General features: G+C 40.4%; 1 protein-coding gene across 1 annotated transcript in view; it reads left to right on the forward strand.

Moving 5' to 3' along the window:
- The first annotated feature begins 1,338 nt into the window (after positions 1-1,338).
- LOC124060234 (cAMP-specific 3',5'-cyclic phosphodiesterase 4D-like) overlaps positions 1,339-12,262 on the forward strand; it is an 87,018-nt gene continuing 76,094 nt past the window's right edge. Inside the window, exons 1-2 of the mRNA XM_046390925.1 lie at positions 1,339-1,557; positions 9,164-9,214. Of these exons, the coding sequence (XP_046246881.1) occupies positions 9,200-9,214 (15 nt within the window). The 5' untranslated portion in view covers positions 1,339-1,557; positions 9,164-9,199. The remainder of the gene's footprint in view (positions 1,558-9,163; positions 9,215-12,262) is intronic.

Here is a 12,262-nt window from a genome sequence, read left to right on the forward strand (position 1 = left end):
AACTTACTTGTAGCACTATTAATCCATCTAGGTTGTTTTTTAGAAGGCACTTTGCTCGTAGTGCTCAAAGTGCCAAACCAAACCACACCGAGCACCTTAAGGTGAGCGCCATATAAATCCATTATATTCAAGAGAAGGCAGACATCTTGATATCTTATATCTCCAAAACTCACACCAACATAATCCAGTTGGATTAACAGAACTCCAGGTAAGAGGAAAAACATGTATTTCTGATTTTGGTGTGAAACTTTATCTGCTTCTCATATAATCCTGGCCAGTTAGATTATTTCTTTCTTTACTTTTCCAATAAACAACAGACCTGAAACTCATCCACAGATTTCACACGCGTCACATTTCACATTTTGAATAAATCTGAAAGACAAGGTTGTTTTCGCTCTGTACATACAGTGTAATCATCTACCGAATGTGTGTGGTGAGGTTGCTCTTGTTCATTCATTTTAATCCAACATCAAACTCTCTGTAGTGATAACAGAGACAAATCAGTAAGAAAAACTACATCGGACTGCTTTCATACCGTTTGGACAAAGTAATTTTGCTGCAGTGCAGCATGTTTGCGCTCAGGAGATTGCAGTAAATCCATTTTGTTGAAAAATGCGTGTGATCATCGTATAACCACCTCCTGTGTGCATACGCTTACTGTCCGGCAGATGTAAACCGCAAAATTGTGATGGTTTAAATAAAATAAAGCAAATGTTCCCCATAACTTTTTGATTCGAGCTGTATTTTCCTTTTCTAAATCGCCGGTTGCTGTGATCCATGACTCAGATTGACCTTATCATCAGGAGAAACACACCAACTCCCCAAACCTGCTGTCTGTCATCTTGTCGCCACACCCTCCCCAGATATATGACTCAGACTGCTGAGATAAAGCATGTTGTCTACAGGGATTGATGGTGAGGATTACCCAAAAAGGTCAGAGATACACTGTGCTACTGTGTCTGTGAGTGTAACGTCACTACAGTGACACTTTCCCAGCAAAAACAGGAGCAGAAGCCAACTCAGTAACAGCACTGAGGGTGAGGGACTTTTATACAATTGACCTGAATAGGCAGACCTAAATAAACACAGATAGATAGATATTAAAGGCAGTCCAAAAGGTTCAAATAGGATCAGCAATCGTTTACTTCAAGTGAATAAACAGTCATGAATAGTCTAACTATAGATAAGCGTGTGTGACCTCAATCAATAAATAAGTGTGTGTGTGCGTGTGTGTGTGTATGTGTGTGAGAGGGAGAGAGAGACTGAAGGGGCCAAAGAGTCGCTTCAGCAGAACTCGTGGTTACACTCGTAAAATTGTTTACGTCCCAGATGTACGCTTCCTGTCACGTGACCCGCCGTCGACGTCACGGTGGCAGGCCGGGCACACAGCGCCGCATGTCTACAGAGTTTGAAGTCTGAGTGACTGACCTGCGGCAATAAAAATGGACAACAGTGATAACCGCAGCAGCATTACCTGACTGACACCCGCAGCAGGTTCAGCGGATTGCCACTGCATGCGTGAGAAAAGCCACGCGACAACACGGCCGGCTCTCTGCGGTGAGTGAACAGCGAGTCTGAACTTCTTTTTCTTTTCTCTTTGTGTCATACTCCAAAACTTTGGTAGCCTGCTACAGCAGATGCGCTCGGCGACCAGCTGATCGTTTTAAAGTGCACGCGTTTCCCGTATAAAAGTAAATATGCCAGCTGAGGGCTGACAGTTTGCTCCTGGATGGAAAAAAAAGGGACATTCAGAAAAACCCCAGCTTTTACAAAGGGAGTCTTGTGCTATTCCCTTTTATCATACATAAAGCTTGTTTGGGACAGGTCAACTCAGCAGCGATTTCATACTGATGCATTCTCTTAATTAAAAGAAGTAATGTGACTCATTGGATTCAAGAGTTTGTGTTACTTTACAGCAAGTTTTCCTTAATATTCCCATCCTGTAAAAACATTAAACTTTTCTATGGAAGTTCGTCATGAGAGGCCGCGTACTACTGTAATTCTCCCACATGGCTTTGCCTTACTATAATATTTATTTAATATCCTCTGCAGTGTTCAGCAGCAGCAGCAGTTTCCAGCCACACTCGTGTCGTGTCGTGTCGTGTCGTGTCGTGCCGTAAGCATCACCGTGTTTGCTGAGCTGTTGGAATAATTCAGCTCCATGAGCAAACCAACACGGGATGTGTTCCCTCAAAATATTTACGCGTTCCCTCCTCTTGTCTTTATCTCCTTCCTTCCTCCATATCTGCTTCCTACACTCTGACTCCGTAACGCACAACACACACGCACAGATACACACTTTGTTTATCTTTTGCTTTCTGTCATTGCATCTCTCTTATCTAGCATTCAGCAAAAACATATCATCTAATCTAATTTCTGCGGTTGATTGAGTCTCTGTCTCACATACATATTCAAAATGAGAAAGAAAAAAAAAAGTATGAGGAGGAAACAAATGCTTTTGGGGTTTTTTTTTTCTCATTTGTTCTCTAGTGATATTCAGCCTCCTTTAACTGAACTATTTTTTGGTATTTTAAGTACTTTTTAAATCTATTTTAACTACTACGGCTAACTGCTGTCTAAGTCTGGTCAAGTTCATTGCTTTTGTTTTAGTGCTATGCTCAAAAGTTTTAGATGAGTATTTCAGGAGTTCTGTCATTTTTTTAAAAAAACAAAACAAAAGACGAAATACAGCTAATTTATAGTAATTGTTCCTTTTTTGCTTTTACATTATTTTTTTTATCTCAGTGTTTTTCTTCTCATGTGGATGAGAACTGAGAACTTTTTAGAAAATCGTAGAGGTTAAAAGTGAGATATATTGTTTATGACTGACTTTTCACTGTACCTTCTGTGCTTTCCTTCACGCTTACAGTTAAATAATTCTGCACAGAGGTCCTTACAGTCTGCTCTGGGGTTAAAGTCACTGTGTCAGACCGGTTTCTCTGGAAACTTTGGGAATCCTCATCAAGAAACACAGAAAACCAGGCTTGACTGTCCCCCCTGTGTCCACTAGAGGGCGTGCTGCTGCAGCACTGCGCTGCCTGCTCCTGTTCTTTATCCTCCAACGCCATCTGAAGCTGTTTGATCTGCAAACATTTGCAAAGCCGTTACCTAAATCTGCTTTTGTCTGTCCTGTGTGACTCATTGGTAATTCTGCAGGCAGGTAGCATTTGTCTTGTCACTAAAAAAACAAAACACAAACGCTTTTTGGGCTTTTATTGACAGGTTTCGAGTTTGTCACTGCAGAATTATTATTTTCTGTTAAAGGCAATAGCTACTTTTGAATGTGGGTTGAGGCTTTGTGCCATCCATTTGCAGAAATGTTGTCATTCGTCACAGCTGTTGTTTTTAACAAAATGCAGAGCTGCTGCTTTTGGGGGTTAAAGAACAGCAGGGCTGAAGCTGTACTGATGCTGAAGAAATGATTTTGCAGCAGAGAACAAAACGGACCAGAAAACACAGAAACAGAGTGTAAACAAACCCATATGTTTGTCAGTTATGACTCTGACTCACTCCTGTCCCTCAGTCATTACTGTCCAAATTCAGCAAATCCTGTTTTCCCGAGTTTAGCCACTCAAGTTATTAACAAAAGTCTAAAAATGATTTGAACTTAACGTGTGGTGCTCCTTTTCATGGAGTATTTTTGGTACACAATGATTCCATTTACATAACAATTATTCGTCACATAATGAGACAAAATGTAATGAAACAATGATTTGATGTTGTTTAACTCTGTGTAAGGGAAATCATGAGCAAAATACGGAAACATGCTAAATGTTTCAGAAAAACGGATGATATTGTTAAAGCAAGATTTCAAATTTTTAACACGATACAATTATTCGCTTTCCCATAGAGAGTTAAAAAAAACAACAAAACGATATAACTCGTATGCTAAATGTGAAGCTGGAACTAGGAGACGGTTAGCTTAGCTTAGCACACTGGAAACTGGGAAACCTATGTGACAAAACCTGGTTTAAAGTAACCAGTAGTTGCTGTCAAACAAAATGTAGTAGAGTAGAAAGTACAGCATGTACCGCTGAGATGTAGTGGAGTAGAAGTATATAAAGCTGGATAAAATGTGACAGACAAAGGTTTGTACCTTAGCACAGTACTTGAGTAAATGTACTTAGTTACATTCCACCACTGAATCACCTCAGGGGGATATCTTGTTTCACAGTGAAGCTCTTGAACGTTGCACAGACACTTTGGCCTTATCAGCTTAAATTTTAACAAGCGTATCTGCTGTGCGTCATCACTACGACGGCCTCACAAGACACCTTGGGAATTCACTTTATGGTGGCTGATTGTAGAGACTTAAGACAAGGACACTCATGCTCTGATAGTTAATCATTACAAACCCTGCTGTGCCCGAGGGGGTTCAGCTCTTGTTTTGCTTCTTTTGAGGCACGAGATGTTATGTGCCGCACAATACATAATGCTGCCAGTCGGTGTCGTGAAAGTGGTCGAAGTTAAATTTAGATTAGATCAATAAGTTAAATAAAATATTTCTAAATGCTTTTGAAATTTTGATTATTTGAACAAAATCCAGACTATGTGAATCTCCTTGAACGGGGCTCTCTGAGATCTTGTATCTCAGTGAGACCTTCCAGCTAAATAAAGGATAAATAAAATAATAGCTGTATTTAACTAACATATGTGGTTGATCTTCCTAATGTACCCGACTGTAATGAATCACTAATTAGGAGACTTATTAGCATTTGCAAGCTTGCCAGTTACGCAAGTTAGGCCCTTAAAATAGACATTTATCACAGCAGAAGATATAACTTATCATTGTAGGAAAATAAAAAAAGGCACACATATCAGTAAAGACACTAATGATGGATTTCTTGCTGGAACAGGAAATTCTTCATCCTTGGAACAAAATGTCAGCTCATGACAAAGAAAAGGAAGGCTGTCATTATTCTGAGAAGTGAGAGATTCTGCTGCTGCTGAGAAAATGTCTGGTAGAAGTGGAGTGGTGGAGCATATCAACGGGGGTTTCAGGGCACAGGGTTTCCAGGCCCACTAGAAAGTCTGAAGTCTGAGTGTGAAGCCCTTTTTTTTAAGTTAAAGGCAAAAGAAATACATTTAAAAAAAAAAACAACCCAGCAACACAGCAAGCAGACTTAGACATGTGTTTTATTTTTAATAAGATGCCTTTTTCACTGCAGACCTTTGGACTTGTCATCAGATGTGCAGCGGGAGTCGCCATTTCAAACGAATTTCTGGTTCCAACAGTAAAATTCGCATTAATTTTCCCAGCCATCGACGATGTTTCATGACTCACAGTCGGATCGTTTCTGTGTCTTTGATCGGCGTGCAGAGATTTGAATCATCGGGCCAAAAGATTAACTGCGATGTCAGAAAATATCTGGTCCTTTGATAAGAAGCCAAAAACTCGTATGACTATGACTCACGAGGTGCATTTTGACAAGAAACGTCCCATCAAAGGGTTTGGAAATCTGTTTCGTGCAGAAGCTGAAGATGGTGTTTAGAGACTGAAAAACAAAACGTGCAGCTCATAAATAAATATTCACATGGATTCTGGGTAAATTGTGGTTTCATTCAGCAACTATGGCGCCATGTTTTGTTCGCAAGTTACATGACGAAAGCGTTTTGAATTTAGTAGTGCTGTGATTTGTGCCTCTGACTCGCTTCTTCTCCATTGAACACTGAGACTCGTGGGAATGATCCATAGCTCGGCCGCCAAGCTAAACTCACACACAAAATCCTCAGAAACATAACTTGAGTGTTCAAAATGAAGACAAACATTTCCAGAACCAGCAGTCCTTCATATGTCACAACTCTAACACTGGTGAAGCCCAGGTGTTAATAATCACATTAATAATCAATATGTCGTATTCAGGTGTCCGGCTTGAACGATATCAGCAAACTACAGTTCAGCACACATTAATTTTGTTAATTTAGTTTTACTTTGCCAGCTGTAATATTTCAAATTGTCTTCTGCAAAAAAGTTTTATAGGAAGTGTTTCGTTGTGCATTGCAGTAAGTGAAAAGATGAACAATAATGAGATGCAGTTTTTTGCCTACAGCTAACTGCAGTAGCTCAAGAGAAAATAGCAAATATTTTTAAAAATGCTTTCAGCTTTCGTGCTTCCTTTCTTGGATCTGAAATACTAAATCTAAAATACTTGGATCTGCAGCTGGAACACATTTATTTCTCGCTTGGTTCTTCTGCCCATGGCCTGAATCTCCACAAAATTGAACTGACATCTCATAGATGAATCTCGGCAACACATTAATTCCTTGGCAGAAGCAAGAATGTGCTGGGAGTGCCAATAAAGCCCGGAGGCAGATTGTGTGTTTACCCTTGTTAAATGCACATTAAGTCTTTGATATATCTCAAAACAATTATCATGTTCTCATCTGTGCAAACACAAAACCGTGATGCTGCTGCTGCACTCGTAGAAGGTCATGAAAGTCATTGAGATTTCTGATTAATGTGTTATTGTGGCCTGGATGCATGTTGCTTTCTCTTCTTCTTTTGCATGTAAACACCACACAGTTTTGACATGTAATGGGCAGTTCCACAACAAAAAGCCTTGAATGTGCATGCTGGGGTCCACCTCCAGCATGTGAACAGCAGGTCTGGTTTACTGTTGAATTTGGTTTGCAACACAAGCTGCTTGTCCTGCATGTTTTCTCAGCAGCAGGGAAGTGGTGAGCTGCGAAGGCATATACATAAACCACGAAAGCATCACACCATCTTAATAAATCTGATAAATTTCACTCAGTGCAAAAAAGTAATGCGAAAGGATTTCGTGTGCGAGGACGACGCAGCCAAGATGGCAGGAGATTTAGGGAGGCGGCTCACCTGAGGATATTAAAAGTCTGAGCTCAGACAAAAAACCGCTGTAGGTTTAAAACTTTGCATTCACACTAAGGAACAGTAAAGACAAAATCTAAATCAAATAATGTAGACTCAGTGAAATTGTCATTGTCATTCCCACATTTTGCCCTGAACGGGTGCAATTATGCTTCAGGTCAACCACAAACATGCTGTCGGACAGGACTTGAGTGAAAAGAGTAAAATAAAATAAAAACACTTTGCCTTCACTGATGTAATTACGACACGGTGTTAATAAAAGAAAAAATTCTGGACGTTACAACCTTCATGAAGGCTATTCACCCAGAAAGTCCTCCAACTTAAAGGACATAATAAATCTTTTGTTCTCGTCCTCTAGATCAGCAGTTTGCATCTGCCTTCAGCTGATTACTGTTGAAGAGTGAAATCAGCTTGGTTAATGTTTGGTTAAGTTTAAGCATAAAAATGACTTGCTTAGAGTTTGGAAAACGCTTTGCTTAGTGAAGTTTTTCTCCTTGGTTATGGCTTAGGAACTGTGGGAAGTTATAAATGTTTTTTTTTGTTTGTTTGTTTTTGCTAGTTTTATTATATAGACAAAACATTTAATTGACTAATGCAGGACATAATCAGCAGATTAATCAATAATGAAAACAGTTTTTAGTTGCAGCCCTAATGTTGAGGAAAGAGGATGGAAAGAAAAAGTTGTCTTGTACTCAAAGGTTAAAATGTGTAAAAGCGTTTTTGGTATTAGTTGGTTAGAATCAATAGTTAGAATCAAAACCCTTGACTGAATCGCGGTGATATTGGCAGACAGCGCAGAGGGCTGACTAAATCTGAAGAACCTGATGCAATTGACAGTTTGTGATGCTGAGCATAAATAAAACATTTGTTGTGAAGGTTTATGTATTGTGTTTTATTATGTGTGTAAAAATTAAACTGAATGGTAGATTGAATGGACTATTATTGCCTGAAGAGAAGTTTAATAATCCATGACATTCATCGACTTCTACTGAGTAACAGCGGGAATTAGAGATAAAATTGACTCACACAAATGTCTGGTTCAGTCCTTCATATCGTGGTCGCCCCCCTGGGCTACTGTAGGTCGTAAGTGACAGAAATAAAGTCGGATTTGGATGGCAGAACACAATAATCTTGTGAGAGCAGCACTAAAATCCAGTCAAGTGTTGATATATCAACACAATGAACACGAGGCGGCTCTGATGGAAGAGTATTAAAGGAGACGTCCACTAATGTTACACAGGTAGTTTCACAGGAGTACTTCTGTGATGTCATCTGGGTCGTCTCTCCACAGAGTCTGCTGTTTTTTGGGTCCAAATGTCTGAATATCTTTACCTCAGCTGCTCTGATTTTCATCAGACATTTTTTATTTATTTATTTATTTAGTCCCCGCAGAAGTAAACCCACCTCTTTAACCTCAGAGTCGGACCTCTGGGTCATTCAGTTCTTCCTGTCTGTCACCTCCAATCAGATGCTGAACCCTCAAACCTCTTTGATGAGCAACAAGGTCGGCTGCCATCATCGGGACCCAACATTAAGAATTGTTTTATATTAATTACGTGGTCAGCTGTTTCTTTTCCCTAACACGCTCCTGCAAAATACTGAAATATGCCTAAAATATTCACCAAAGTGACTTGCCAGGTTCCTCAGTGTCCTTAATGTTACCTACAGGCCTGAATGCGAGGTGAAGCACTTTGTTCTGCTGTCAGGTTAAAAGCCATTTATCACTGCCGTCCATTTACTGTTTTATGGTTTCTTCTCCCTCGTATATTAAACTTGGTTGGAGAAAACAGCTTTTTTATCAGCCTTTGCGATGATGTCTCTAGCATACTCCTAGATCCAACAGCCATCGCTGAGCACCTGCTAATGACTGGTGGTATTGATGAGTCACATGAATAATTTATATGTCAGAGTCCTCATTAATGGTTTTATAGGCCACTTACACTCATTTCTTTTTTTCCAGAAACCAACACTTTTATTTCCTGTACTACTTATTTATTTTTTTTTCATGTTAAATGTGATTTTAAAAGGACATTACTTGGTGAAAGTGTTTCTGCGTTTCTGGAAAATTACTTTTGAATACCAGAAATCTGTGCCGATAGTGACGGGTGACTCATTTGCCAGTAAGCAACAACAGAAAGCTTCTGTTCATGTTGTCAATAAAGACAGCACCAGTATCTCCCCTTATTTCCCCTTAATAATTTGTTAGTACGCTTTGTAATGATCAACTTGTAGTTTTTTTGACAAAACTGGATTGCTGAGAGTGATGACTGTCATTTTTAAACCACCTCTCTTTCTTTTCTCTTTCCTTCTTTATTTTAGCTGCCGTCCCACTGCTGCAACGACAAACCAGCGTCAATGTCTTGGCTTGAGGTAAATAAGGTTCACGGCTTTCCCTCTTACACACAAACACACCTCCGACATGTTCCTCCTACCTGTTCGAGTCCATGTTTTTCCTGCTGCTCTCAGTGCACTTACAGTAACAGTCATCAGCAGCTATGAACAGGAGCCACAGATAAAGGCAAAAAAAAAAAAAAAAAATAGGCAGGACTGTTTGAGAATAAAAGGCTAAAGTTGAACACAATACAAAGAGCGCAATAGAAATAAAGAGTAAACAGGTTACATGGAGTCAGAGGCAAACCTCAGTGTGACTCGGCTCTGGAAGATGACAGCGACCGTGTTTGGACTTGGATTAACTCATGGCTATAAAAGTTTTAACTTTACTCCCAGGCTTTGTTCACAGTTAATAATGACACAAGGGAAATGCATGCATGTGCTCACACACACACACACACACACACACACAGTGTGAGCCAAAGTCACGTCAGCTGAAAAGCTGGAGGCATGTCAGAGTGACTGGCTGTTTTAATACATTTTCCACTTAGATGCTTCAAGGCCATTTTGGTGATTAGGAATTTAATATTTATCGTAAATGATTTTTATCACGGATGGTTCAGAAGTTGCTTTGGAGCCTTCAGCTTTCTGACAATTTAGCCACAGGAGTCATACAGAGGTCACATAATGATCAGATGACTGCATCACTGAGGCTTTTATAAGCTTTGTGTTTCACTCATTCAAGATGGATTCCATAACTTTACAGAGTAATCTAAACTCTAAGAGTAATCAAGTCTGCAGATATACTTTCACGACTTTGTTTCACACTTTTTGTGCTGAATGCTCCCTCAGTTAAGCAGTTCAACCAGCATTATTTAGTTGTTCCTCAGCATTTTTTTGCATATTAGCATCTAAGCAACACCAGCAACTGCTTCAGTCAGACTACAGCAAGTCACCGTTAAATCAGAGACTAAGTCCCATCCACACAGAAGTGTTTCCAATATGTCAATGTGTACTTTAAATACTTTAAAAAGTGTTGACTCGGACCATGCAAGACGAAGCAAAGCTGCATTGATTTGAAGTCAGTTCCTTTTTCATTCATTGGAGTGTTGCCTCAGTTGTTGTCTCCAAGCTGCAAATTCAACCAGTCATCTCATTATCCCTCATCGCAGAGCTCCTGCGCAACGTCCTTCTAAATCTGTGACTTCAAACAGATTTCATGAAGATTTACCACAAAATACTTTATCTAAATTGTGCTTATACAACCTCTTCAAAGGCACGGGTTGCTCTCTGAGTTGACTTTTTGAGTGCACTTCCAGCTTTCACGAAAACTTTCTGTTTCTGCGTGCCTGCAGTTAATCATGGTACACACACACACACACACACACTCACAGATAAGCTGTAGAGGGGGCACTGAGAAGGAGTGGGCTGATTGGAGACTGGCTCTATTTATGGAGCGATAATAATCATACTCTTTGCTCCCTGGGTGTCGGTATACTCACAGGTGAATGTTTTCAGCCCTGCGTGAGCAGGAGCTGTCTTCCTCTGGTTGTGAAGCACTCACACATGTCACACGTCACTCACACAGTGGGAAGGTTTGTCCAGCCCTGCTCCTCTCGCCGTCACGATGGACTGACGTTAATCCTGTCAATTAGGAAAACAGCGGCGTCTTTGATTTCGCTCAGGAGTTCACGAAGGATCCAGTGTGTCCTGATAAAATTCTTTTATCTCCTGCTATTACTTCATTTCACTGAGGTTTTGTGTGTGTGTGTGTGTGTGATCTCTCAAGCTCTCTGCCTATGTGTAACTATGCTTTATGCGAGGGAATACAGTGTGTAGATGAATGTGTACATGCTGTGCGGGGCAGATGGGAGCCCGGTGGATTGTGGGATACCTGTGGTATTAAACTTTGGATGCATGTTGGCTCTGTGGTCAGAGCAGCAAGATGTCTGAGCTGCCACTGTTTGAGTTCACAAAGCACACACTAACACCCTGTGGTGCATAACTCAGATCCATAGTAATTTACTTTATATTTTATGGCAGAAATAAGCTGTGGGAAGCAGACCTCAGCTATTAGCCCCGTTGGTAACAACATACAGATTGTAAATATTAAGCTATGAACTCTCTTGTCACCCATCAAGTTGTTTTTCTAAGCAGAAAAGGCTGAATTAGGAAAGCAATTTTCTGTGTTTATCTGGAAGAAAACGATTAGTGGGTGGTGTCAATGATGTGTTTAGTGACAGAAGAGCTTTGATTAACCGCGGTTGAGAGCAACGGCCACATTTACACAACAGGCTAATCAACTGATTTGCAAAAATGAGACCAAGAGAGAGAAAGTGAGATGGTGAGAGAGGCTGCAGAGAAAAAGATTCATCAGGTTGGAAATCCAAAATGAAAAATCTAACTGTTGTCATAGAAATATGTTGTAAACCTGCTGTAGAAACTCCAGCTGAACTTAAACTGTATTGGCTGCAACAGATGGTTGACATTCTTCTGATCAAACATACTTTGATGGTAACTATATACTGATGGTAACTACTGACATGATTATTATGAGCCTGATCCCCTGTGCTGACTAACTAAACTGAAAAGTAACACACGGTTTGAGAAGAGAGGGAGAGACGGAAGAGCCGCCGACTCTTGTCTGTCCATGTGCTGTCCTCTTCTTGTGCCGTTTTCAGTTATAAATTAGTTTTTCTACCGAGTGAGAAAATGGATGTGTTGTATGGGAGAGTGTGGAAGCTGTCAATTGCGTGAGTCTCGCGGTCAGTGTGTGAGAGCTGGCAGCCCTCTTCAATAATGGTGACTCATAAATTTCTCACTCCAAGTTTGTTGTGTCGGTTCCTTTTTGGAGATTTTTTTTTTTCCTGCAAATATCAGACAAAATGGTATGGCTTGCAGTGCGGTGAATTATACCAACAGATCATCCCAGAAGTCTGCGCTCCACCTCTTTGCCTATTTTTGGATTAGCTTGGAGTTCGGATGGAGTCAGGCACTGCCATGATGGAGTAGGCTGTAGCTGCCACAGTGAGCCTCACAGTGGTTCTTATTGTTACTCCACACACTCATCTGCACTCAACTGACCCG

The sequence above is a fragment of the Scatophagus argus genome, chromosome 6 (genome assembly GCF_020382885.2).
Source record: "Scatophagus argus isolate fScaArg1 chromosome 6, fScaArg1.pri, whole genome shotgun sequence".
Lineage (NCBI taxonomy): Eukaryota > Metazoa > Chordata > Actinopteri > Scatophagidae > Scatophagus > Scatophagus argus.